General features: G+C 52.5%; 3 protein-coding genes across 6 annotated transcripts in view; 1 reads left to right on the forward strand and 2 right to left on the reverse strand.

Moving 5' to 3' along the window:
* The first annotated feature begins 1961 nt into the window (after positions 1 to 1961).
* PPP2R5D (protein phosphatase 2 regulatory subunit B'delta) lies at positions 1962 to 25274 on the forward strand. The gene is made up of 16 exons (XM_061398236.1): positions 1962 to 2097; positions 7055 to 7132; positions 19767 to 19977; positions 20220 to 20419; positions 20509 to 20619; positions 20734 to 20826; positions 21263 to 21393; positions 21531 to 21590; positions 21702 to 21810; positions 22008 to 22061; positions 22364 to 22534; positions 22641 to 22768; positions 23417 to 23518; positions 23611 to 23683; positions 23819 to 23935; positions 24081 to 25274. The coding sequence occupies exons 1-16, from the start codon at positions 2071 to 2073 to the stop codon at positions 24216 to 24218; spliced, it is 1803 nt and encodes a 600-aa protein (XP_061254220.1). The 5' UTR covers positions 1962 to 2070; the 3' UTR covers positions 24219 to 25274.
* The window catches only part of CUL7 (cullin 7), a 31632-nt gene continuing 27433 nt past the window's right edge, over positions 22880 to 27078 (reverse strand). The window contains exon 25 of the mRNA XM_061398223.1: positions 22880 to 22970. Coding sequence (XP_061254207.1) covers positions 22895 to 22970 — 76 coding nt within the window. The 3' untranslated portion in view covers positions 22880 to 22894. The remainder of the gene's footprint in view (positions 22971 to 27078) is intronic.
* MEA1 (male-enhanced antigen 1) lies at positions 25163 to 27077 on the reverse strand. 4 transcript variants are annotated; one of them, XM_061398251.1, is made up of 4 exons: positions 26994 to 27077; positions 26048 to 26327; positions 25860 to 25962; positions 25163 to 25550 (listed from the first exon to the last, which is right to left on the reverse strand). In XM_061398251.1, the coding sequence occupies exons 2-4, from the start codon at positions 26315 to 26317 to the stop codon at positions 25399 to 25401; spliced, it is 525 nt and encodes a 174-aa protein (XP_061254235.1). In that variant the 5' UTR covers positions 26318 to 26327; positions 26994 to 27077; the 3' UTR covers positions 25163 to 25398. The 4 variants fall into 4 exon arrangements, with proteins under 4 accessions (XP_061254235.1, XP_061254234.1, XP_061254236.1 ...); XM_061398250.1 differs by lacking the exon at positions 26994 to 27077 and adding an exon at positions 26815 to 26921; XM_061398252.1 differs by lacking the exon at positions 26994 to 27077 and adding an exon at positions 26705 to 26814.

Consider the following 27078-nt stretch of genomic DNA (forward strand, 5'->3'; position numbering starts at 1 on the left):
ACATTACTGACCAATCCTCTTATACTTCCTTTGTCATTATGACACACAGTTTCCTCTCACATCTCCGATGGCTTTCAGAAGTCATCCTGAGCTCTTCCTTTTCCTTTACCACTCTCTTTGCAATCGGATTACTCACCAAATCCTGTTAGTTCTACACGTTTCCCAATGTTGTCATTTCTTCTCTATACCTATACTGCCTTATAACACTGCTCTCCTGGGCAAGGACCACAGGCTTATTCTTGAGCCTTCCTCAGTGTCTTCATGTAGTCAACTTGCTGCTGGAAGTTGACCTTCTGAAACGTTCCTCCAGACACTTCTCAGATCAGATCAGATCAGTCGCTCAGTTGTGTCTGACTCTTTGAGACCCCATGAATCGCAGCACATCAGGCCTCCCTGTCCATCACCAACTCCCGGAGTTCACTCAGACTCACGTCCATCGAGTCAGTGATGCCATCCAGCCATCTCATCCTCTGTCGTCCCCTTCTCCTCTTGCCCCCAATCCCTCCCAGCATCAGAGTCTTTTCCAATGAGTCAACTCTTCGCATGAGGTGGCCAAAGTACTGGAGTTTCAGCTTTAGCATCATTCTCTCCAAAGAAATCCCAGGGCTGATCTCCTTCAGAATGGACTGGTTGGATCTCCGTGCAGTCCAAGGGACTCTCAAGAGTCTTCTCCAACACCACAGTTCAAAAGCATCAATTCTTTGGCGCTCAGCCTTCTTCACAGTCCAACTCTCACATCCATACATGACCACAGGAAAAACCATAGCCTTGACTAGACGGACCTTTGTTGGCAAAGTAATGTCTCTGCTTTTGAATATGCTATCTAGGTTGGTCATAACTTTCCTTCCAAGGAGTAAGCGTCTTTTAATTTCATGGCTGCAGTCACCATCTGCAGTGATTTTGGAGCCCAGAAAATAAAGTCTGACACTGTTTCCACTGTTTCCCCATCTATTTCCCATGAAGTGATGGGACCGGATGCCATGATCTTCGTTTTCTGAATGTTGAGCTTTAAGCCAACTTTTTCACTCTCCACTTTCACTTTCATCAAGAGGCTTTTTAGTTCCTCTTCATTTTCTGCCATAAGGGTGGTGTCATCTGCATATCTGAGGTTATTGATATTTCTCCCAGCAATCTTGATTCCAGACACTACTAGTTTGGTGTAATTTATTACATTGTACCTTAATCATAGGTTTATACAGGGCTGTGCACTTCACCGGACTGTGAACTCCTTGAGGACAGGAACTGATCTTATCCTTTAGGACGCTGGCTTAGCGGGAGTAAGGGATGTATTTCCCGAGACGCTCAAGAATGAGGTAGCATGTCCACCACCTTCTCAAGTGCTCGTGTCTAGCTGGTTCCCCAACCCTAGGACAGATGCAGTAGGAACGGGGATCCTATTCCCAAAGCTGGAACAGATCCTGGATTCTCATCTCATTTCACCCCGGTCCCTTCCTGCCAGGCTTCCCCTTTGATCCTCCTCAAGCCTCCTCTAGGAAACAGGCCCTCGAGGACTCCTGGGAGCTCTCTCCAATTTTGCGTAGGCAATCAGTGTCACGTTACCCTGATGAAGAAAGGTACCCTTCATTTTAGGGCTTCTTTCCTTCAATTCGGACTGGGCGGAGTCGCAGTGGGGAAAGAGTGAGAGCCACTTTAGAGCGGAACGAGCTGCGAAGAATGGCCGAATCCAACGCACACCAGACGCCGAAGTGCGGCACTCGGTGCAAAGCCCGGGCTTCCCTTGACCCCCGCCTCTCACGCTAAGCTCGACCCCCTTTAGGGCGGGACCTCCCACTTTAGCCAATTCTGGGAGTCGAACCCTGGCGGTTTGTACTCTTCCTTTCCAATGAGAAAAAAAAGAAGCCGCTTGCTTCCAGCGACCAATCGGAGGAGGCGGCGCCTGGTTGTCAGGCAGGTTTGTAAGAGTTCGGGCCAATTGGAACACAGACACCGCTCGACCCGGGCGCAGCGCGCAGGCGGTGGCGAAGAGACGCCGAGCGGGCCGAGTGCGGCCGAGCAAAGCCGGAGCCGGAGCGGGGCCGCAGGAGCCGGGCAGGGTCCGGACGGGCCGAGATGCCCTATAAACTGAAGAAGGAGAAGGTGAGCGTGGTCCTTTTCCCCGCGCCTCCGCCTCGGGGGCCTGCGCGGAACTCTGGGAGGGGCCCGAGCCAGGCCCGGGACAGCCCCAGACCGACCCTCCCGTCCGGCCCCCGCAGGACTCCCCGGGGCCAGCCCTCCATCCCCGCTGCTCGTCGCACCTCCAGCCTTTGCCGCAGCTGAGAAAGCTTCCACCCTTGTCCGGGATAGAGTCCGCCCCACATGCACCTCCCTTCCTCTCTCCACCGACCCCCGGCCCAGGGTAACCTCCTCCCTCCAGATCCTGCCTCGCTCCCAGGTCACTCTCCTGCTTTTTCTCCCCCCATCACCTCCCCATCCCCCACCCGCTTGCCGTTTGGGACAGCCGCTTATTTGAGACAGCACCTCCCTCCAGAACTAGCCCCCCCTTTTCAGCCCCGCGCAGCCCCTTCTCGACCCTCCTCTTCTCACCCGTCTGGGCTTGGGCCTGGGCCTGCCTTCTCCACCGTCCCTTACAGCAACCTTCTCCCTCCCCGCCAAGCTCCTTGACCTAGAACGGCTCTGCTTTTCTCTCTCCTCCACCGAATCTGGCCTAGGCCCCTCCCTCTAGTTCTTCCTTCACACACAAACTTGTAAACCAGGACCGAACCCTTCCTTCTACTGATGGAACCTTGGAAGTCAGGGTGTCTGAGCGCATTCAGTGCAATCCCTCATGATACAGATGAGGAGACTGAGGCCTCGATCCTAGGGGCAGGGGAAGGGACTGGGCCAAGGTCACACAGTCTCCTGGAGGCCCATCTGTAATATCAGGTCTCCTGACTTAAAGGCCTCCTCTGTACCAAAGCCTTGATAACAGGCATCACCCCGCTCCCAGGTTCATCCTAAACCAGTCACCTTTCATCATCTGGGCAGGTCCCTCCCCTTATTCCTAATTGAGGATAACCTTTGCATTTTTCCTTTTTTGTACCAGTGCTGGGTTTCTGTCTTTCCAGGGCCATACTATCCTCAAATTGGGAATCTGCCCTCACAGACAGATTAGCTTTTCTTCTTAGCCCACAGGCGAGCCACCCCTGGACACCCTTGCTTTTTGTCTGGTGTCCTGACAGGCCATTTCTTGATGTTGCCTTCTTTCACCTTCCTCCTCTACCTCCGAACTGCCTTCCCATCTTCTTCATTCCTGTCTTTCTGTATCCTTTATTTCCTGCTGTTGCTGAGGTCTGACTCAGAGGTGTGGTTCCTTTGAGGTACAGACTCACACAGAGGATGCTAGGATACCAGTTCCAGCCTCCCCTAGCTTCTTCTCTTCCCCGGGGCTGGCCCCTCGCGGTGGACGCCAGCTCTGGCCTGGTGTTCTCTTCACCCACTTTATGACCCCAGAGATGTCTTGTTTTCCTTTGCCCTCTGATTGGCTGGGTTGCTGCTTGTGCCATCTCTGACCTTATCAATTAGACTCCTTATCCTGGGGCCGATGGAGATTTGTCAGACGGCTCTGATTCTGGATTGTCCCCATAACCTCTCAGGGCCTGAGATTCTGAACGTTGGGTTAGTAATGGTATAGAAGGCACTGTACCTCCTAGGGAGCTGAGCTGGGCAGGTTTGGGTGCCCCACCCAGGCCCCGTGCCCTTGGGAAGCGGGCATGCTGAGGTGGTTTGGGCAGCTTAGCTGTAGGTGATACACGCACAAGTCAGCCACACCAGGGGCTGAAGGGCTTCTACGAGGAGTGTGGAGAGGGATGAAATTCAGAAGAAGCTGATGAGTTCCTTGCCGATCTGTAGCTTGTTTTTTTGTTCTTTTAATTTTTACTTTTTGGTCATACTGCCCAGCCTGTGGGATCTTAGTTATCCTATCAGGGATCAAACCTGAGCCTTTTGCACTGGAAGCATGGAGTGTTAACCATTGGACTGCCAGAGACATCCCTGATCTGTAGTTTTTAGTCTGATGGAACAGATACTGTCTCATCCACAGAAAGCCTTTATCTACTAGAGGACTGAGAAGAAAATCTCTTAAGACTTTCTAGGACCACAGGTGTAAGTGTTTGGTTGGGAAAGAGTATGAGAAGGATCGGGGTGCATGGGCCAGGCACCTCTGATCCCCTTTAAGGTGTAACTTTCTGCTTTTGATTTCCAGTTGCATTTGGCCTCCTTCTATGGTTGACAAGTCCTGACAATGTGACTGGGGTTTGCCTAAGTGGGGTGGGGACAGAGAGGAGGAGGGGATGGAGGATCTGTATTGCTCATCTGTCGTTTCTCCCATTCTGGTGGTCCCATTCTTGGCCAAACATCATGGCCTCTTTCCTAAAGCCCATTGCAAACCCTTAGTTGGGGGTGAGCCCTCCCTTCTCCCCTGGATTTGCAGAACACTTGGTAGGTTACTTATGGCCTTTTTGTGTTCCCTTGGACTGGAACTGTGGACATGTCTTTTCTTCCCCCTGAGAAAATAACTAAGCTCCATTTTGGTTTGGTGTCATCCTTGTACACCTTAGGTGCTCAATGTATGAGCGCTGAGTCAACCCTTGGGGAGATTTGCATCCCTCCTCTTCCCTCACATTCTGATCTAGGACTTCTGTCTTTTTGGTTGCTGGGTGGAGGTGTCCCCACTCCCTCCCACTTTCTTGTTCATAATAATAGTAATAACATTGACTAACATTTCATTTTTCACGTGCCAGACACTGTACTAAAGGGAACTAGGGGGACTTCCCTGGTGGCCCGGTGGTTAAGACTGCAGGCTTCCACCGCAGGGGGTGTGGGTGCAGTCCCTGGTCCGGGAACTAAGATCCTGCATGTCGTGCGGTGCAGCCAAAAAATTAAAAAATAAAAACATTAAATAAGCAGAAGGAATCAGGTACTTTGATTGTCGGCACTGAATAGACGAGGAAACAGGCTCAGCGAGGTTAGTTAACTAGCCCATGATTGTGTAGCTACAAAGAGCTGGGCTGGGAATACATGGCTGGCTGTAAACCACAGTGCCGTGTGGCCCTGGACGGCTGGGCTGGGCTGAAGCGTGTGCACTTTGCCTGTTGTCTTGCGGGGGCCAGGGAGCAAGGGTGGAGGCCTGGTTCCCACTGCCCACCACCCTTCAGCACACACCCCCGCAAGCAGCCGGGGTCTCTCTTTGGCACATTCCCTGAGAAAGATGTCTGAGCGCTGCAGGGTGGGTGGAGGGGTACAGAAAGGAACAAGGAACCCACGGTCAAGGAGAGAAGTGAGACGTGTGTGCACGTGGGCCAGCTGTGTCCCAGAAGCCCACGACTGGGGTGTGTGCAGACGGTCGCCCCAGTGTTGCATCCTGCAGGCACCCCCTCATCCTTCTCCTCTCTGCCCCATGTTCTGTGCCCCTCCCTGGCCCCTTGGCGAGGGGTGAGGGTGCCCAGCCCAGTGAGGGGCCACGGGGGAGGCGCTCAGCCGCCTAGAGCACACGCATGGCTCCTTCATGACTGGAGCTGCTCCACGCCTAGAAACAGCTCCCTGCCTCCCCGCCCCCAGGAAGCCTTCCCCCTGCTCCAGCCCACGCAGCGCTCGCTTCTCCCTGAAATCCTTTAGCCCCCATCAGCATAATCACTGGGTTTAACACTTCTCACTGAAGGGGCTCAGGTGCTCAGGAGTCGCAGGATCTCAGAGCTGGAAGTGATTTCCAAGTCCCCCAAACCCATCTGCCTTTAAGGCTGGGGTCCCTTTTGCGTCGTGCCTGGGAGGAGGCCTCAGTGCACCTCTGCTCGCGTGCTGTCAGGTGGGGCGCTGCCGCCTCCCTACAGCAGGTTTCTGTGCAGCTGCTCCAGGAGAAAAGTCTTCCTCGTTTGTAGTCTCAGCCTGTCTTCCTGCTACCTTAGCCCGTGGCTCTTAGGGCTTCTGGGTCCACGTAGAACAAGTTGCATCTTTAGTCCACATGGCAGCCCTTCATTTATTTGTAAGGATCCCTCTAGCTCCCCCACCCGCCAGGGCTCCTCCCTCCCATTGTTAACTATCCCAGTTCCTGCAGCTGTTGCTCTCAGGACATGCTTTTGAATATACTCCCAGTATGGGTTGTATTTCCCTCCTGAACAAAACCTAGGATTTGTCTTTGTCCCTCCCAAAGTCTGAGGCTCCCGATTGAGCTAGCCTCCAGGATGGCTCCGTCAGTGTCAAGGACACGCACGCTGCACAGGTCTGCTAACCGGACGGCAGGTCACATGAGCTGCCGTGGCAGCCACAGCACATGGATGATTTGTGTTGAGCTTGCAGTCGGATCGAAATCCCCAAGTCTTTTTCCCATTCTCCCCATCCTGTTCCCTGGGCAGTTGTTTTTTTTGGCCTGGAGCATAGGAAGAGATGCTGGGCAGGCCAGGGCTCTGAGCCCGCAGCCAGGTTCCCAAGGGAGACTTCAGACTAGTGCTCACTCTTCATAACCCTTCAGGGCCTTACCCCCATCCCTGTCCTTGTGCTTGTCCACCAAGGCCTTCTTGGGACAATTCCCATACCTGTCAGCATTCTTGGGCCCCACTGATTATGCCAGTAGCAGTTACTAGTCTGGGTGCTGTTTGTGATATCCAGAAAATGCTTCCCGGTCTTCCCAGATAGCCTCGGGTGTAGCGTGATGACCCTTCCCTCTAGCCTAAGAGCCTTAGGCCCGCTCTGCCCACTTTAACCAGAAGCCAGTCTGAGCAGCTTGTTCCAGGATTCGTTTCCCTTGAGCCTCCTCGCCCTCGTTCTTACTTGACAGAGGCCCTGACTCATACACCAGTCCTGTGAGGTGAAGAAGCATGATCATGCTGTATTATTGTGTGTTGGAGTTGTCTTTCTAACCAGATTCTAAACTCATTGGTGCCCTTGAGGGACCGATCTCCCTTGGTGTACCCCAAACCCCACCCTACTCCCCCAGGTTTAAGGTACATGCTCAGGGGTCCTGACTGATTGATTCAATTGGATAATTGGATAAGACTGAAGGAATGTGGATAGGGCCTCCCCCTGCCTGATCAACTGCTAACTCTCCATCTCCCCCTCTCAGGAGCCCCCCAAGCTTGCCAAAGGTACGGCCAAGCCCAGCAGTTCGAGCAAGGATGGTGGAGGCGAGAGCACGGAGGAGGTAATGAACGTGGGCACTGCCCTAGTTATGCTGCAGGCAGCAGCTCCAGCTGCGTGATGGCCAGTGGGATGAGGGGTCCCTGGGGGGGCCAGAGGTTATCGGGCAGAAGGGAAGGAAAGGCTGGCCAGACCATCCTCAGGCAGCATTTCACTTTGGCTGCCATGGACCAAAGACGCCTTCCAGTTTTCCCGACTCCCCAGCCATTTCTGTGAAAGTCAGTTCTCTGTCTGCCAAAGGGTTGAGAATTCCTTTTCTTTTAGGGCAAAAAGCTGGGGGGATCCTGGGTCCTGGGGAGGAGGGGAAAGTGCACAGGTGCTCAATGGGGGCAGCAAGTGACCTCAGCGTGGCTCTGGGTGGGACCGGGGGTGGGGAGTGGCTAGTGTCCCTGAGTTGGGCAGGGCTGGGCCTGCTGCCCTTGGTGCGGATCAGATGGGAGCTGCTGAAGGACAGTCATGAGCAGAGGTCAGCGCAGCCTGGCAATCTAGGGCCATAAAGTAATAAATGGCAAGCTGTGCGTGCACAGGATGGGGGAGGGACTTAAGGAAGTCTGGAGTGTGTCCGTGGAAGTTTGGGAAGTGTGCTTAGTAGGATGCTCAGATGCTGAACGGTCCTGGGAGCATCAGCAGGTGTCTGTGTTACCCGGAAGCTAGTGATCCTTGTTACTATGCTTCCCGCCTCCTGTGCTAAGCTGTTCAAAGGGATGGAGATGAAAAGGAAATAGAACTCCCTAATTCCAGGCAGGTCTTAGGGGTTGAGGTGGTGGGTGGAGAGGAGATGGACTAAAAAGTGTTTGGTTGGGGTTAACTGTGGCCCTTGATTCTTCTGGATACTCCTGGTCCCTGTCACTTCCAAAGAGGGCCAAGCACTTTTTACACCTATAACCATCATTTTTCGCTTCACTCAAGTGGTGGGAGGCAGCTGGGGAGGTTTGCCCCACCTTACAGAGGTGGGAGTTGAGGACCACAGAGGAGGAATTTACCCTGGTGTCTGGACATGTGTCTCGGCTTGTCCTTGTCACCCAGTGCTGGACAAGCAGTGGCTTGTCCCCAGATGTGTTTCCCCCACCACCCTATGAAAGCAGCTGGCTTCCTCCTCTGTGTGCTGGGGCCCTCGGTTCACAGGAGGTCACCTGGAGATGCTTCTGCGGGGGGGCGCCCTCTCCGGGCTCAGTCTCCCCTTCAGGAGCTATGACATGTGGGACCTGCAGGGAAGGTGGTCAGAGCCAGCAACTGATTCCAAAACGGCATGAGAGAGTTAGAAACAGGATTAAAATACATATTTATTTGGCTGCACTGGGTCTTAGTTGCAGCATGCAGAATCTTTAGTGGCAACACGTGAGCTCTTAGTTGCAGCGTGCGGGATCTAATTCCCCGACCAGAGATGGAACCCAGGCCCCCTGCTTTAGGAGCAAGGAGTCTTAGTCACTGGACCACAGGGAAATCCCAGAACAGGATTTAAAGGGACAGAATGGAGTAGCTCAGGGGCAGCTCCCACCTTCTGCCTGACCTGCTCCTGCTCGTTCAGTTACTGGACAGATTGGCTGTCGTTTTCTGCAAGCAGCCCTCCTGGACCACCTGCCCCCCTCCCCATGCCCAGGGCATCAGGGCTTCTATATCACCCCACGGCAGCGCTTAACCACAGCAGTAACGGAACAGTTCCTGGGAATTCATTGTGTGTCAGTTGTCTCCTATGTTAGCCTGTGAGCTCCAAGAGGCTCTTGTTCACACTGAAGGGCCTGGCACACGAGAGGCACTAGCATTTGAATGCATTCATGAGTGTGTGAGCAAGCAAACCAGCTTCAAGTTAGACCTAGAAGGAGCCTGAGAGGCTAACTGTCTTCTTTCATAGGTAGGGAAATGAAGGTCCAAGCAAGTTAAGAAAAGAGCTGAGACTAGCTGCTGTGATTCCTCTGCCGCCCTCTGGAAAAGGGGAGTGTTGCCTTCACCTCGGCCTCTGTTTTGTGAAACGGAGCCTCACGTGTCTGAGGCAGCTGCAGGAGTTCTGCTTTGTGAATTTGCAGAAATGCATGAGGGTGGTCGTAGGCAGAGGGATGGTGGAATGGTTGGGGACCAGGCCATGAGGCCCAGGACATCAGACACTGTTTGACATAGTCCTTCTCTCTCTCTTTTTTTTTTTGGCCATGCTTCCCAACTTATGGGATTTTAGTTCCCTAACCAGGGATTGAACCCAGGCCCTCAGCAGTGAGAGAGCAGAATCCTAACCACTGGACCATCAGGGGAGTTGCCAGGCACAGTCCTTCTCTTGCCCTTTTTCTAATCCTGAACTTTGGGCTCTTACAGTCAAACTTAACCTGTGTCAAACATTTTCCGGTCTTTCCAGTTAATCCTAATAATACTTCTAGCAGCCAATGTGTATTGTATTGAGCAGGTACTTGTGTATAGTTTCCTAGGGCAGCCATAACTAGTTACCACCAACTGGGTGGCTTAAAATAACAGACGTTTACGGTCTCACAGCTCTGTAGGCTGGAAGTCTGGAATCAAGGTGTCAGCAGGCCACGCTCCTCTGAGGGTCTAGGGAAGACTCTCTTCCGTGCTTCTCTCCTTTCTGGTGGCTTTCTTCCGTCCGTGGTGTTCCTCAGCTCATGTACTCAGTCGTGTCTGACTCTTTGCCCTCCCAGGAGCTGTAGCCCATCAGGTTCCTCTGTCCATGGGATTTCCCAGGCAAGAATACTGGGGTGGGTTGCCATTTCCTCCTCCAGGGGATCTTCCCGACCCAGGCGTCAAACCCGCATCTCTTGCATCTCCTGCACTGGAGGCAGATTCGTTACCACTGAGGCACGTGGGAAGCCCTTGGCTTGTAGGTGCATCAATCTCTGACTCGGCCTTCACTCAGCGTTCTCCCGTGCCTCTGTTGAGTCACTAAGTCACGTCAGACTCTTTGCGACCCCATGGACTGTAGCCTACCAGGCTCCTCTGTCCATGGGATTTCCCGGGCAGGAATATTGGAGTGGATTGCCATTTCCTTCTCCAGGGGATCTTCCCAACCCAGAGAATGAGCTTGCGTCTCCTGCGTTGGCAGGCAGATTGTTACCACTGAACCACCAGGGAAGCCCCCTGTGCCTCTATGTCTGTGTCCAAATTTCCCTTTTAATAGGATACCAATCATGTTGCATTTAGGGCCCACCCTAATCCAATGTGACCTCATTTTAACTTGATTACATCTGCAAAGATCCTGTTGCCAAATAAGGTCACATTCACAGATGTTGATGTAAATTTTGGGGGGACCCAGCACACTCTGACCCAGGCAGGGTGCTAATTACTTGGCATGCACTTGATCTTATAATCTTCTCATTTAATCTTTACAGCACTCCCCTGAGGGCATCTGTTATCATCCTAAGCTCCATTTTACAGACAAAACTGAGGCTGAGTGATATGAAGTAGCTTGTACTCGGCAGTAAAACAGCAGAACTGGAATTCAACCCAGGCCTGTGTGGCTTGGGAGCCAGTCCTCTGGTGTTCTTAATGACCTGATAGGCTGGTGAAGAATCTTAGAATGGAAAAGAGTCTTGAGAGATCAGGTCAGACCTGCTGCAAGCCAGGGGTCTTTCCTGGTCTGTCTTTGGAGAGAGCAGTTCATATGCTCTGTGCCCTGTCTTGAGTTCTGGGAGCAGGGACAAAGGGAGGAGGAAGTAATCTGAGTCTCCTCCACTTCAGCCTGACACCCCTGTAGACAGAGTTGTTACCCTGAAAGCATTTTTGGTCCTATCAGGCCTTTTGCTGAAAAACTCCTGTTGTCATCTCATTGCTCACAAATTCAAATTCCCACCCTCAGCCCTCGTGGGCTGGCCCTGCCCTGTCTTCCAACCCCCCTAGACCTCCCACCTTTCAATGCTATGAGCCTTATTGATGTCATCCCATTAGTCTGGGGGCTTCCCTGGTGGCTCAGACGGTAAGGAATCTGCCCGCAACGCAATGCTGGAGACCTGGGTTCAATCCCTGGGTGGGGAAGATCCCCTGGAGGAGGGCATGGCTGTCCATGCCAGTATTCTTACCTAGAGAATCCCATGGACAGAGGAGCCTGGTGGGCTGCATACAGTCCATGGGGTTGCCAAGAGTTGGACACGACTGAGCAGCTAACCGGAGAAGGCAATGGCACCCCAGTCCAGTACTCTTGCCTGGAAAATCCCATGGACGGAGGACCCTGGTAGGCTGCAGTCCATGGGGTCGCTAAGAGTCGGACACGACTGAGCGACTTCCCCTTCACTCTTCAGTTTCATGCATTGGAGAAGGAAATGGCCACCCACTCCAGTGTTCTTGCCTGGAGAATCCCAGGGACGGGGGAGCCTGATGGGCTGCCATCTATGGGGTCGCACAGAGTCGGACACGACTGAAGCGACTTAGCAGCAGCAGCAGCAGAGCAGCTAACACGCACATTAATTAGCCTGGACTGCTTTTTTTCCCTCTCCTTTCATTCTTTTTATTTTTATTTTAAAATTTTTTATGTTATTTATTTATTTGACGGTGCCAGGTCTTCATTACGGCTTGCAGGATCTAGTTCCCTGACCAGGGATCAAACCCAGACACCCTCGTTGGGAGCGCGGAGCCTTAGCCCCTGGACCACCAGGAAAGTCCCCTTTCCTTTCATCCTCTGCCTGAACCTGTGTTTATCCTTTAAGAGCCGAAGCAAAAGTCACCTCTTCAGGGATGGCTTCCCTAGGTCTTCAGGCAGCGTTTGTCACTCAGCCCTCTGTGTTCCCAAACCTTTTGCTGCTCTCTGGTTTCGTATTGCCCGTGTACTAATGATTGCTTTCATGTCTGTCTTGCCAACTGAACTGTGAGCGCTTTGAGGGCAAGGGCCCTACTTTATTCACCTTTTCATCTGCAATGCATAGTGTGATTCGTGCATAAATGAAGGAAGGACTGCATTAAGCACAGGTGGGTAGAGCTAGCTCTTGGTGTCAGTACAGGAGAAAATGCCTCTCTGATTTCCAGAGTTTTAAACTACAATGATCTTTATTCAGCCAGTTAATTCACCGTGCAAAAGCTATAACATTAATCTTTCGTTTTTCACTGATAATTTTATCTTTCATCTTTTTCCTACAATACCTTCTATAGTGCTTAAATTATATTTCTACATGCCAGTTTATGTTTAAATATATGGGTTTAATGATTACTGGTGCCTGCGTTAGGATCAGCTTGAAATGCGATTGGTTCAGAGTGGGCAAGTATGGTTGCAGTCTCTCCTGAGTGTGGGTATGATGCGTCAATTCACGGCCCCACTGGATTGCTGGAGGCCTGCATCCAGGAAGGCTTCTTGGAACTTGATCCTGTTGTAAGTTTAGAAGTGGGAGGAGGGGACTTCCCTGGTGGGCTACAGACCAGTGAAGTTGCTCAGTCGTGTCCGATTCTTTACACCCCATGGACTGTAGCCTACCAGGTTCCTCCATCCATGGAATTTTCCAGGCAAGAGTACTGGAGTGGGTTGCCATTGCCTTCTCCAGGGGATCTTCTCAACCCAGGGATCAAACCCAGGTCCCCCAGATTATAGGCAGATGCTTTACTGTCTGAGCCACCAGGTGATCTACTGGTTATGAATCTGCCTTGGGATGCCGGGGCTGCGGGTTGGACCCTGATAGGGGAACCAACATCCCACATGCTGTGGGACAATTAAGCCTGCTCCCCGCCCATGTGCCACGACGAGAGTCCGTGACCTGCAACAAGATCCGACGCTGTGAAATAAATAAATATTAAAAAAAAAAGAAAAGAAATGGAAAGTAAGGCTCTTCAGGCAGAGGTGACAGCCACTACGGAGTCTCAGAAGTGCGAGCAGGCAGGATACAGGAGAGGGTAGCGGGCAGGTCACTAGCTTGCCCTTGGGCAGTGTCCACCCATACTTTGATGGCTGCAGAAGGTTCTCCTGGAGATGCCCCTGCCTCTCATCTCTAGCCCAGGTCAGTGAAGGAGACATTGGATGCTAGAGCCTTAAGGAGAAAGGGTTGAACATGAATGAGTTCCTGGCACACACCCATACTCCCTCTGACAAGTATGTTTCCTAGACCAGGACTTTGCTGGCCAGACCAGCTGTCTCTCAGCTGCTCCTTGTATCTGGGGCCTGGGAGCCAATGGTCCTTCTAAAACCAGGGTGGCCCAGTGGGGTAGGGACAGGGCAGGGCAGGCCAAGCTGGCTCAGCGGCTCTCTGGCCACCCCAGCCTTCAGTCCCTGCTGGGGAAGGGACCTTAGGCATCAACTCATTGGGTGGTTTTTTTAAAACTATGATTTTCAGCCATGCAACGTCTGTTTTCTTAAAACCTTACTTGGAGAATGTTTGGCAAACTACTGATCTAGTCCAACCCTCTGCTCGTTAGCACAGAAAATTGAGGTCTTGCTTTTCCCTTTTTGGGAAGAATGCCTCATTTCTCTGGATGTCCCCTCAGTCAGAAGTTCATGCAGATGCGGGTTTTTGCATCTTACCTGGACAGATGGAGAGAGACGTCTTATTCCTGAGTCTCACTCCTCAGCTGCCGCCGAGCCCATCACTGTCATCTCCTCGGTGTTTCTCGCTCCTGCTGTGCCCCATCCACTGTGCAGGGCTTTGTTTGGAGGGTCCCCGGCAGGCACAGGAGGGGCCTGTGGGGATGGGCCTGGGCTTGGCCCCTCCATCTATCAAACAACCAGTCATCTGCTGAATGCCTGCTAGGTGCCAGTGCTGAGGAGACCTAGAGGCATACAAACCAGGGTCCTGGCTTTAAAGGGGCTTGCTTTCTAGTGAGGGGATGACACATACACAGAGCGAGCAAGAGGTGTCACTGGGGATGATCACAGAGCCAGTGGAACAGGCAAGCAGTGTCAGGTTGGGGGCGGAGTGCGGACAAGCAAGGCCTGGAGAAGGCTTTTTGCGAGAAGGTGGGTCTTTTCAAATATTTATTTGGCTGTGCCAGGTCTTAGTTGCAGCTCTCGGGATTTTTAGTTGTGGCATGTGGAATCGAGTCCCTTGGCCAAGGATTGAACCATGGCCCCCTGCACTGAGAGCATGGAGTCTTAGCCGCTGGACCACCAGGGAAGTCCCTCTAAGGAACGTTTGAGGTGCTCGTTTCGGGGATTTCCAAGGATGGGAAATGATAAGAGTATTAATAGAGAAGATACTACTTATAGGACACTTCCATGTGCCTTGTACTGTTCATTACAGCCCTGTGAGGTCAGTCCTGTCGCTGTCCCTGCTTTACAAATGAGGTGCAGAGAGGCTGTGACCTCCTGGAGGTGGTATTGTTGTTCATTCGTTAAATTGTGTTCAAGTCTCTAAGACCCCCTGAACTGCAGCATGCTAGGCTTCCCTGTCCTTCACCATCTCCCAGAGTTTGCTCAAATTCATGTCCATTGTGTCAGTGATGCCATCCAACCATTCATTCTCTGTCATCCCCTTCTCTTCCTGCCCTCAATCTTTCCCAGCATCAGGGTCTTTTCCAGTGAGTCAGCTCTTTGCATCAGGTGGCCAAAGTATTAGAGCTTCAGCTTCAACATCAGTCCTTCCAATGAATATTCAGGGTTGATTTCCTTTAGGATTGACTGGTTTGATCTCCTTGCAGTCCAGGGGACTCTCAAGAGTCTTCTCCAGCACAACAGTTTGAAAGCATGAATTTGTCAGTGCTCAGCCTTCTTTATGATCCAACTCTCACATCCATACATGACTACTGGAAAAACCATAGCTTTGACTAGATGGACCTTTGTCAGCAAAATGATGTCTCTGCTTTTTAATAGGCTGTCTAGGTTTGTCATAGCTTTTCTTCCAAGGAGTAAGCGTCTTTTAATTTCATGGCTGCAATCCACCCGCAGTGATTTTGGAGCCCAAGAAAATAAAATCTGTCACTGTTTCCACTGTTTCCTCATCTATTTGCCATGAAGTGGTGGGACCAGATGCCATGAAATTAGTTTTTTGAATGCTGAGTTTTGAACCAGCTTTTTTACTTTCATCTTTCTCCCACATCGAGAGGTTCTTCAGTCTCTCCTTACTTTCTGTCATTAGAGTGGTGTCATCTGCGTGTCTGAGATTGTTGATATTTCTCCTGGCAGTCTTGATTCCAGCTTGTGAGTCATCTAGCCGGGCATTTCACATGATGTACTCTGCATATAAGTTAAATAAGCAGGGTGACAATATAGAGCCCTGATGTACTCCTTTCCCAATTTGGAACCAGTCCGTTGTTCCATGTCCAGTTCTAACTGTTGCTTCTTGACCTGTATACAGGTTTCTCAGGAGGCAGGTAAGGGGATCTGGTATTCCCATCTCTTTATTTTATTATTATTATTTTTTTAAAGAGTATTTATTTATTTGGCTGCCCTGTGAGTTTTGACATTCAAACTCTTAGTTGCGGAATGTGGGATCTAGTTCCCTGACCAGGGATTGAACCCAGGCCCCTTGTGTTGGGAGCATGGAGTCTAGCCACTGGACTACCAGTAAAGTCCCTCCCATCTCTTTAAGAATTTTCCACAGTTTGTTGTGATCCACACAGTGAAAGGGCTTCCTTGGTGACTCAGTCGGTAAAGAATCCACCTGCAATACTGAGACATGGCTTCTATCCCTGGGTCAGAAAGATCCCCTGGAAAAGGGCATGGCAACCCAAACTAGTATTCTTGCCTGGAGAATCCCATGGACTGAGGAGGCTGGTGGGCTACAATCCATATGGTCTTAAGTATATGACTAAAGGGACTGAGCATGTATGCATGCACACAGTCAAAGGCTTTAGTGTAGTCAACGAAGCAGAAGTAGATATTTTGTTTTGAATTCCTTTGCTTTTTATATGATCTAGTAATGTTGGCAATTTGATCTCTGGTTCCTCTGCCTTTTCTAAATCCAGCTTGAACATCTGGAAGTTCTCGGTTCATGTACTGTTGAATCCCAGCTTGAAGTATTTTGAGCATCAACCTTCCTAGCATGTGAAATGAGTGTAATTGTATGGTAGTTTGAACATTCTTTGACATTGCCTTTCTTTGAGATTAGAATGAAAACTGACCTTTTCCAGTCCTGTGGCCACTGCTGAGTTTTCCAAATTTACTGGCATATTGACTGCAGTACTTTCACAGCATCATCTTTTAGGATTTGAAATACATCAGCTGGAATTCCATCACCTCCACTTGCTTTGTTTGTACTAATGCTTCCTAAGGCCCACTTGACTTCACACTCCAGGATGTCCAGCTCTAGGTGAGTGGCCACACCATCTTGGTTATCTGGGTCAGTAAGACCTTTTTTGTATAGTTCTTCTATGTATTCTTGCCACTTCTTCTTAATCTCTTCTGCTTCTGTTCAGTCCTTATAGTTCTGTCCTTTATTGTGCTCATCTTTGCATGAAATGTTCCCTTGGTATCTCCAATTTTCTTGAAGATATCTCGAGTCTTTCCCATTCTCTTGTTTCCCTCTGTTTCTTTGCATTATTCACTTAAGAAGGCTTTCTTATTTCTCCTTGCTGTTCTCTGGAACTCTGCACTCAGTTGAGTGTATCTTTCCCTATCTCCTTTGCCTTTGGCTTCTCTTCTTTCCTCAGCTATTTGTAAGGCCTCCTCAGACAACCACTTTGCCTGCTTGCATTTCTTTTTCTTGAGATGGTTTGTCACCACCTCCTGTACCATGTTACCAACCTCCATCCATAGTTTTTCAGGCACTCTGTCTACCAGATATCATCCACTGAGTCTATTCCTCACCTCCACTGTATAATCGGAAGGGATTTGATTTAGGTCATATCGGAATGGTCTAGTTGTTTCCCTTACTTTCTTCAATTTAAGCCTGCATTTTGCACTTCGGAGTTCATGATCTGAGCCAGTCAGCTGCAGGTCTTGTTTCTGCTGACTGTATAGAGCTTCTCCACCTTCAGTTGCAAAGAATATAATCAGTCTGATTTCAGTATTGACCGTCTGTGATGGTCCTGAAGATTACCCAGCTAATAAACAGTACAATCAGGGGTCAGACCGAAGTCTGTGCTCTTGACCATCAAGCTCTGCAGATAAGGATTTGGCTGTTCCTGCAACAGAGAAATGGAAGCCTGAAGCGGGGAAAGTCCGAGGCACACCAGGCTCTGGCCCCGCTGACCTTCTGCCTCTCTCCCCAATTCTCCACCGATGTGTGATCTGTCCTCCATGCACAGGAAGAGAGACCCCAGACTCCAGGGTGCCTTGCACTCTCTAACCAAGATCACGCTGGCTTGGTGTAGTCCTGGCAAGCGAGGCATTTGGTGGCCGCTCTTGCCCCACTTCTTTGGGTTCTCCTGGTCAGATTGGTGTCTGGGGTTCATTTCAGGTGGAGGAGAGGGCCAGATGGCTGAAGTGGTCGTGAGCTACACTGGACTCACCGCCTGCCCAGGCTGGACCCAGCGCTTGTCTTCTGCCTCTGATCCTGAGATAGGTCACAAGCTTGAGACATTGTTTTTATAAAAAATTCAAGAGCACACAAAGCATAGTGTGTGTCTTCCTCCTTCCCCCTTATTGCAGAGAATTTCATATTCTCCTGTTCTTTTTTTTTTTAAGTTTAATTAAAAAAAATTTTTTTTTGTTCGTTCGTTTTTTTGGCTGTGCTACATGTAGGATCTTAGTTCCTCAACCAGGGATCGAACCCGTGGCCCCTGCAATGGAAGGGCAGGAAGCTTGGAGTCCTGACCACTGGACCACCAGGGAATTCCCCCCATTCTTATTTTATGAAGTGCAAGTTTGTGGAGGGGGCTGCAGAGGAGGCAGGGATGGCAGGTGTGAGGACAGGAGCACAGCTTTCCTGTGGAGTGGGTCCCCAACCGGACGTGACCTCACTCCCATGGTCCCCCCACAGTCTCTTCTCTGGTGGGGGCAGGGGTTGTCCTGAGGCTGAGTCTCCCCTCTCCCAGCCCCGCAGACCACCTGGGTGCGTGCTTCTGAAAATGGGCTTCATGGGGCTCTGATTCCCGTGTCCAGGAGGAAGTAAAGAAACAGCTTTAGGAAATTAGCTGTCTTATAAAAGCAGTGTCAGCCTGTAAAAAAAGAAAGTTAGAAGAGTAGGAAACAGTCATGTCTAATTCTGCTGTCACAGGAGATAGTCATGAACACAGTGCACTTGTTCTTCTCTTTCTTACCTGGGTTTTGGGTTCTGTGCATGTGCTCTAAAGTAGGTGAGCTCATTTAGTATATACAGGTTTGCATTCTGCTTATTTAACTTAGCATAGGGAGCAGTAGGGAGCAGTTTTCTCTCATTCTATAGTTTTAGGCTTTTTAATTTTTATCAATATGGTAATAGTTCAGAAAGCCAGATAGTGTACTGTTTATATATGTATGTATATTTTTCATTAAAAAAAATTTTCTGGCCACGTTGTGTGGCATGTGGGATCTTAGTTCCCTGACCAGGGTTTGAACCTCCACCCCCTGCATTGGAAGCACAGTGTCTTAACCACTGGACTGCCAGGGAGTCCCAGATAGCGCTCTTGGGCTTATAATGAGCAGGGCAGCCCTGTCCCTGGTCTTTGTTGTCCTGTTGTGGCAGCCACATTCAACTCCTAACTCTTTCCTTGGAGGTTGACTTTTCTACTCCAAATAACTTTTTTACTGCTTTTTAAAAAAAGTTTTCGAGGTTCAGCTATCTCTTGACTTCCGAATGTGGAAAGTTAAGGCCCCAGTGTCTTATACCTCTGTGCCCAATTTTCCCCTCCTCTCAAAATACTTACCATCCATTTTGGGTAAATTACTATGACTGTGTAAATATTGTTCACAGCTGAACCACGTATGATTACACTGAGTACATAGTTTTCATAAACATAATTTTAACTCTGTGATTTCCATGTATTCATTTATGTATTTGCCATTATATGACCATAAAAAGTATTTTCCCACTAAACCTTTTTTTATATTTAGGATTTTTCACTTTTTAAAATTTCCACGCCCTTTAAAATTTTTTATTTATGTGGCTGTGCTTAGTTGTGCCTTGTGGGATCTAGTTCCCTGACCAGGGATAGAACCCAGGCCCCCTGCATTAGGAGTGTGTAGTCTTAGCCACTGGACCACCAGGGAAGTCCCTATTTAGAATTTTTCTTAAACTGCATTTCTAGAAGTTAAACTACTAGAAGGAATTTCTTTCTTTTAACTTTTAACTAGAGAATGTCACATATTCGGTAAATGATAAAATCCGGTAATCTCCAGCATACTGCTTGATGAATTTTTACCTATGTTTGTGCTATGAACCACCTCCCTGATCCAGTCAAGATACAGAATGTTTCCATTAATCAAAAGGTTCCTCATGCACCTTCTCAGTCACTTCCCACATCCCCCTCCCCTCCCCGGTGCGCGCACACCACTGGCATCTCCGCCCTGGCAGGAGAGCCACAGGTCTCACTTCTGTCACCATCAGTCCGTCAGTTAGCTTTAGCTCTTGAAGAACACGAGTGAGTGTTCTGAAGGCTCTTCGTGCACAGGCAGTGGGCATCACTTTGGGTGACATGGCTTCTAGGCCACTCACTCCCTTCCAGGGCCACAGTCTGAAGTTGCCTGTGACTCTGGCCTTGGCTCCTTTGGGGCAGGAAGCAGCTGTTTGCTGCTCAGGCCTGTAGAGGCATAAATGTACGTGGGGCCGGGGGGTTTGTCGTGGAGGTGGCTGGAGGTGGGCAATGGAGCAGGGCAGGAGTGGGAAGCAGAGCTTGGCGAGTGGACTTCAGTGAATTGCTCGTTTGACCAGGCCCAGCCGCAGCCGCAGCCCCAGCCCCAGCCACAACCCCAGCCGCCATCATCCAACAAGCGTCCCAGCAACAGCACGCCGCCCCCCACGCAGCTCAGCAAGATCAAGTACTCGGGGGGCCCCCAGATTGTCAAGAAGGAGCGACGACAGAGCTCCTCCCGCTTCAACCTCAGCAAGAACCGGGAGCTGCAGAAGCTTCCTGCCCTGAAAGGTACTCGGGGAAGGTCAGGGGGGCTGGGGATCAGGCCGAGGGGACAGTGGGCGTCAGCAGAATGGCAGTTTGGGGGTATTTTGGGGGTGGACATTCTAGAGAATGTGAGGCGGATTGCCCTGGGGTGCCAGGGGAGCAGGATGGCAGCAGGAAGCGGGAGGGGAAGGCCCTGCGAGGCGAGCAGGGCAGCGCAGTGAAGGACCAGGGAGGAGACCTGACCACGGCCCCCCTCCCCGCCCCAGACTCGCCCACACAGGAGCGGGAGGAGCTGTTTATCCAGAAGCTGCGCCAGTGCTGCGTCCTCTTCGACTTCGTGTCAGACCCACTCAGTGACCTCAAGTTCAAGGAGGTGAAGCGGGCGGGACTGAACGAAATGGTGGAGTACATCACCCACAGCCGCGATGTCGTCACCGAGGCCATCTACCCTGAGGCCGTCACCATGGTGGGCGCTGGGGAAGGGGAAGGCAGGCAGGGCAGGGGCCCCGGAGGAGCGCAGACGGAGCTCTCACCTGGGCCCTCCCTACCCCTCAGTTTTCAGTGAACCTCTTTCGGACGCTGCCCCCTTCATCGAATCCCACCGGGGCCGAGTTTGACCCCGAGGAAGATGAGCCCACCCTGGAGGCTGCCTGGCCGCATCTCCAGGTACCAGGGCAAGGGGGGCCGGGGCCTAGCTGTGGGCAGTGGGGTGCCCTGCAGCAAGGGGGCGCTCGCAGTCCTGGGGGAATGCCCCTAAGTGCTATTCCTTTCCCCCCGCAGCTCGTCTATGAGTTTTTCTTACGTTTCCTCGAGTCTCCTGACTTCCAGCCAAACATAGCCAAGAAATACATTGACCAAAAGTTTGTCCTTGCTGTGAGTCCCTGAGGTTGCCGCCTCCCCCTCCCTCCAGTCCATCAACTCTAGCCCCTCGTCCCGACTCATCCCAGCTGCTTCTGCTGAATATCGGTACTGTATTGGGGTTCAGCTGTGTCTACTGCAAACTGACTTGGGGGTCTAAACAAACCTGTTTTCATAGAAGCTTCCAGCATAATGGAAGAAAACACAAAAGCAGCAGAGTTACTGCTCACCGCCCCCCCCACCCCCCAGTGGGGTATGCAGGGTGCATACCCAGACATCACCGGGGGGACAGCAGTAGCATAGAATCACTATTCCCAGGGGCTTGGCCCCACATGCCCTCTTCGGCCTCAGAGAACCTCTGGGCTTCCCCTGGCCAGGACCCAGGTCACCCCAGCCCCGGCCTTCCCCCAACTCCGGCCTCACTGCTGCTTCTCCTCCTGCCTGCTCCCAGCTCCTGGACCTGTTTGACAGTGAGGACCCTCGAGAGCGGGACTTCCTCAAGACCATCTTGCATCGCATCTATGGCAAGTTTTTGGGGCTCCGGGCTTATATCCGTAGGCAGATCAACCACATCTTCTACAGGTGAGGCCAGGAGCCGGGGCTCAGGAGCAAAGCAAGCCCCCCACTAAGGTGGAGGTGGGAGAAGGGCGGTAGGTGGGACTTGCAGAAGGGCGGAGGGGTGTTGGGGGTTATCAAGAGAGCCTCTGTTCCTCCCTCAGGTTCATCTACGAGACAGAGCATCACAATGGGATTGCTGAGCTCCTGGAGATCCTGGGCAGGTGAGAGGCGGGGCGGGGGCACACAGGTCTGGACAAGGTCGGGCAGGGGTAGCAGGTGCCTTGAGCTTGGACATGGCCCTTTGGTCCTAACAACCCTCCTTTCCCTCCCAGCATCATCAACGGCTTTGCCTTGCCCCTGAAGGAAGAGCACAAAATGTTCCTGATCCGGGTCCTTCTTCCCCTTCACAAGGTCAAGTCCCTGAGTGTCTACCACCCTCAGGTAAGCTGCCTTCCTCCTGGTGTTTGCTGGCCCTGGGGGCAGAGACAAGAGGGAGGGGGAAGCATTCTGGCTGCAGAGGGAATGAGGGTGGGATTCCTCTCTGCCTCCCCTTCTGTTCTGAGGTCTGGTCTCTGTTACTGATCTCTGTGACCTTCTGACCCCTGATGTCACCTCCTTTTTCTCTCAACCTCCCGCAGCTGGCATACTGCGTGGTGCAGTTCCTGGAGAAGGAGAGCAGCCTCACCGAGCCGGTAACTACCCCCCGGGCCCAGGTTCCATCTCTCCCCGTCATCAGTTCTTGCCAATGGGTTCCTTTTGAGCAGCGCCAGAAGCAGGTTCCCAGAAGGGATGTAACCCAACAGGTGACATGGTTTCCTCTCTGAAGGAGCAGGAAAAACCTTTGTGCACCCAGATCCAAGCTGGAGAAATACCAGTACTTAGCCAAGGCCACCCCGCGCCCACCAGGGTCGGCGGGGAGAGGGCAGGAAGGCTTCCTGGAGAAGCAGGTGGGGGTTGAGGGCGAGTTTTATTCCAGGTCCTCCTCCTCTCACAGGTGATTGTAGGCCTCCTCAAGTTCTGGCCCAAGACCCACAGTCCCAAGGAAGTGATGTTTCTCAATGAACTAGAGGAGATCCTGGACGTCATTGAGCCTTCAGAGTTCAGTAAAGTGATGGAGCCTCTCTTCCGCCAGCTTGCCAAGTGTGTTTCCAGCCCCCATTTCCAGGTGAGACCCAGGCCCAGAAAATCCCAGCCCCGGCCTCCCAGAAAACCGAGGCAGGGCTTCAGCCTAGTGAGCCATGTCCCCACTGAGTCCTGCTGGTCCCCACCAGGTGGCGGAGCGTGCCCTCTATTACTGGAACAACGAATACATCATGAGCCTGATAAGTGACAACGCCGCCAGAGTCCTGCCCATCATGTTCCCTGCGCTCTACAGGAACTCCAAGAGCCACTGGAACAAGTAGGGAACTGGGGTGGCGCTGGGCAGTGAGGATCTGGTTTTGGAATATGGGAGGGTGGGGATGGACTCAAGAGCCAGTGGTCTCACCTGGTCCCTCAGCAAGCCGGGGCTGGCACCCACTGTATATTAACAGGGCCTTGAGGGACTGACTGGGGAGAAAAGATACCCACATGGGAGATCTGTGCCATCCAGCACCAGATTAGTGGCCTCTATTGCATCTCTTCTTGAGGTCAGATATTCTGCAGCTTTGGAGAGTTAATTCCATGTTGTGAGAAGCTGATGTGATCCTCTTAGAATGTATTAAATCCTAGTGTTGTAAAAAAGCTTTCCTGCTAAAAGCAAGTGTGTGGGAGGCCATTAATGCTGGGTGGACAAATGAGAAGTAATGGGGAAGAGTGGGCTCTTGGAGTGCATGGTTCAGGCAAGGATGGACAGGCAGACCCATATTTGTAAAGGGCCTGAAATGCCAGTCTCAAGTCACATGATCTGTCCAGAGCAATGAGCTTATAGCTGCAGAGGCTGATGGGATGGGAGGAGTCCGCTGGAAAGCTCTCGGCAGAGTGAGAGCTCTGGGAGAGTGAATTGAGGCCCTGGCACAGTAAGGGTAGTGCCTCCTCTAATCTACCTCATCTTTCTTCCTGGCCGCAGGACAATCCACGGGCTGATCTACAATGCCCTGAAGCTGTTTATGGAGATGAATCAGAAGCTGTTTGATGACTGTACGCAACAGTACAAGGCTGAGAAGCAGAAGTGAGTCTCTCCTGGGGGGTGTTTCTCTTCCACACCAGCCCCCGGGCTTCTCTCTCAAGCCCATCCAAATCTTGTCTTTGCTTCCTCCCTAGGGGCAGGTTTCGCATGAAGGAGAGAGAAGAGATGTGGCAAAAGATTGAGGAGCTGGCCCGACTTAATCCCCAGGTGAGCTGGTTCTGCCATCGCCCTGCACTGAGAGGTCCCCGCTGGGGGTGGGGGAGGGACGTTTGAGGAGGGCGGGGAAGTGGACAGGGCCACACACCACCCGGGTGGCCACTTGTCTGCCTCCTTTCCTCCCAGTATCCCATGTTCCGAGCGCCTCCCCCGCTGCCTCCCGTGTACTCGATGGAGACCGAGACCCCCACGGCAGAGGACATCCAGCTTCTGAAGAGGACGGTGGAGACAGAGGCCGTGCAGGTAGGAGCGGGGAGCACAAAGACAAGCCGGCCCTGGGAGGGAGAGGAGGCTGGAGCCGCAGAGCCGGGGACTAAGGGGAGGAAGACGGTGGGGTTACTCGGGGTACTCGGTCGTCATCCCCCACCCTCTGCACACGCACACACAGATGCTGAAGGACATCAAGAAGGAGAAAGTGCTGCTCCGGCGGAAGTCCGAGCTGCCCCAGGACGTGTACACCATCAAGGCGCTGGAGGCGCACAAGCGGGCGGAAGAGTTCCTAACTGCCAGCCAGGAGGCCCTCTGACCTCCTCGCCTCCCACAACAGGGCAACGGCCCACTCGGCCCTGGGACACTGCCCCAGCCCTCCTCCACCCTCTGCTCCCCAGTGGTTGACTTGGGGCAAGGCAGGGCCTCTCTGCTCTGGGGAGGGGGGGACGCGGCCCTGGAAGCAGGGGCACCCAGAGAGTGGCCCCTCTTCTCCCCCAAAGGTGTTCATGCCTCCCTGCGCCTAGTACAGACAGGCTGGGCACGGCGGTGCTCGGCGCTCTGAGAGTGACATGGGGATGCCTGGCCCCCTCCTGCTCCTCACCCCACAGCTACCTGAGGCTGCTCTGAGAAATACACACAGAAATTAATACGCTCCTCTCCCCCTCAGCCCCAGGTGCCCCCTCCTCGTCTCCCTCCCCTGCAAGTCTGTAGGGGGCAGCAGGAGACGATTCTCACCAAAGTTCTGTCAAGCCCCACTGGCCCCTGGAGTGAATTAGCCGGTGGGGAGCCAACCCTCAATGGCCCAAATAGGCCCCCAGACCCAGAGGCGTGCAGGCTGATGGGGCTGCATTATTTCCTCTTACCCCTTGCCTGACCAAGACAATGTGGGAGGGCAAAAGGAGAAAAGCATAGGCTCTGGACCACAGCTGGTGAATAGAGGGCCCAAAGGGACCGAGAGAAGGGGATGAACAGACGCCGGACCCTATGCCCCCTCTCCGGTGAGCAGCAACCCTGGGATCACTGACATGGAAGGGACCACCCCGGGGCTGACTGCTTTCCTGTGCTGTTGGTCCCCAAAGCCAAGAAGAAGGAAGCAGGGAGCAGTGCTCCAAGCATGGCTCCCCCCAACACCTATTTATTTCCTTGTTTGTGTTGATGCTGGGCAGGTCCTCATTTGTCCCTTTCAGGTACCTTGGAGGGGTGAGAGGCTGGGGAGGGCCAGACCCAGGTTCCGAGGGCACAGGCAGTGCAGCTTTTGGCTGTGTACATAGGGTGCTTTATTCTCCACAGAGTGATACATGCTACGGTGGGTTGGGCTTGGGCCGATGTCCCCATATGTACAGAACTGAATAAAGTGGGTCTCTGAGAAGAAGTCTGATTTGCCTTGATGTGGAGGGGAGCTGGGGAGGATGGAGATGAATGTGACACCAGGATATGTTCAGTCCTGTGCTGGTTCTGGCCTGGAATGCAGGGAGTTAGGGCAGCTCTCAGGGTGGTCACTTCCAGGCAGGGGCGGCCTGCCGGGCTTGGAGGGCCTTCTGTACCACGTCTTCCCACTGGGCATCTGATAGCTCGCGAGCCCAGGCAGGAACCCCTGGTGCAGGCAGGCTTATACCAGCCATTGTCCTTTTCACCAGCTCTACATGTTCTGAAATCACAGGCAGAGACCAGTTAGTGGGTAGGAACGATGGGACCAGCTCCCCTCCCCATTCGTTGAATCAACTCAGAGATTCTGGACTAGTAAGGTCACTGAATCTGTCCAGTTATTCCTAAGGAAGCCTGCCCATCCTGGCAGTCTAAAAAGAATAGCATTTCACCTGGATTCTGAAGTCCGCAAAATCTTAGATTACAAACTATTCTTTTAGGAGCAGATGTTCCTCTGGGACTTCCCTCTATTGGCATTAACCAGTCCCCTTCTTCCATAATTATGCCAGAGTAAAAGAATGATCTCTTTTACCTGGGTCCATGGGAATAGAGCTGTGGTTGTTCAATGCTGTAGCTCCCTGCTCATCTTCGTCCTCACTTTCTAGTGGTGGGTCCGGCAAATGAAGCCCCAGGGCCTGCAGAACCCAAGAAGACAGTTCAGGGTCAGTTCTTCAGGGACTCCTGCTCCACCTGCTCATGAACAATGCCTCCCCCACATACCTGGATCCGATCCTGGATATCAGCAACTACATCTTCTCCATCCCCCACTGGTGCCAGTTCCACCTCCTCTTGTTCAGGATCTTGGTTCAGAGGCTGGTAGGAGTAGCCAGCTGGTCCTGCCCCCGTTTCCTCTTGTTCTTCCTCTGGTTCCTCACTGCTCCAATCCCCAGTGCCTTCCGTGGGGCCCTGATGTGGCCCCAGTTCCTCAGTCTGATTGGGGAAGATACGTTCAGGACCCATGGTGTCGCCCCCTAGAACTACTGTTGCCATCGGGCAGGGGCTGCAAGAACAGGGAGGCAGGAGAACACGGGTCGGATGAAATTAAATCCACTTTCAGCCTCTCAACCAGCTCCTGGTGGTCTCCTGCTAAAGTCCACAAACATTTAAACGCCTCGAGTTTCCTGCACTTCATACCACCCAGCCTGTCCTGGCCCCTCACTTCTTAAAACCACTCATTCCTAATCGAGGCCCACCCGCCTTTCTCTGCCAATTCTTAAATAGCAGCCCAACCGGAGGCCATACCACCTCTCAAAAGACACCCCTTCGAGAACGCCCCCTCCCCCCAATCCACTTAGGAACTCCGGGTCGCCGAACAAGATACCTCGGACTAGGCATACCCGTCCCCTTCTCTCCCCTCCAAGGGCTTCCCCTCTGTACCGCCTGACAAACGCTCTTCGGGCCCCTGGGGCTCCCTTCAAATGGCCCGAGTTGCGGCGTTCCCCAACCTCCCCACCGATTCTCCGCAGTGGTGTTTCCGCGCGCCTTACCCGCTCAGAGCCCGCGACCCAACCCGCACCTTCACTTCCGGCGGGGCAGGACGTGCGGGTGGGGGCGGGTGCCCAGACCTCCAGCCCCGCCCCACGCTCGTGATTGACGGGAGCTTGGACGAAGAGCCCGCCCCTTGCCCCGCCTCCACAACCTTCTCCCAGACCCAGGACTACATTACCCAGTAAAGTCCGGGATCTTTGACACGTATCTGCGCACCACCTCCTCCGGCTCCTGCCCACTCTTCGGCAGCTCCAGGCCCACCG

The sequence above is a fragment of the Bos javanicus genome, chromosome 23, assembly GCF_032452875.1.
Source record: "Bos javanicus breed banteng chromosome 23, ARS-OSU_banteng_1.0, whole genome shotgun sequence".
NCBI lineage: Eukaryota > Metazoa > Chordata > Mammalia > Artiodactyla > Bovidae > Bos > Bos javanicus.

Coding starts and splice junctions, on each gene's coding strand:
- PPP2R5D (XM_061398236.1), top strand. CDS start 2,071: ATGCCCTATAAACTGAAGAAGGAGAAG. Junction 19,978..20,219: donor GAAGCTTCCTGCCCTGAAAG/GTACTCGGGGAA, acceptor TCCCCGCCCCAG/ACTCGCCCACACAGGAGCGG. Junction 21,591..21,701: donor CTCCTGGAGATCCTGGGCAG/GTGAGAGGCGGG, acceptor TTTCCCTCCCAG/CATCATCAACGGCTTTGCCT.
- MEA1 (XM_061398249.1), bottom strand. Junction 25,963..26,047: donor ATATCCAGGATCGGATCCAG/GTATGTGGGGGA, acceptor TGGGTTCTGCAG/GCCCTGGGGCTTCATTTGCC. Junction 25,551..25,859: donor CTCTATTCCCATGGACCCAG/GTAAAAGAGATC, acceptor CTGTGATTTCAG/AACATGTAGAGCTGGTGAAA.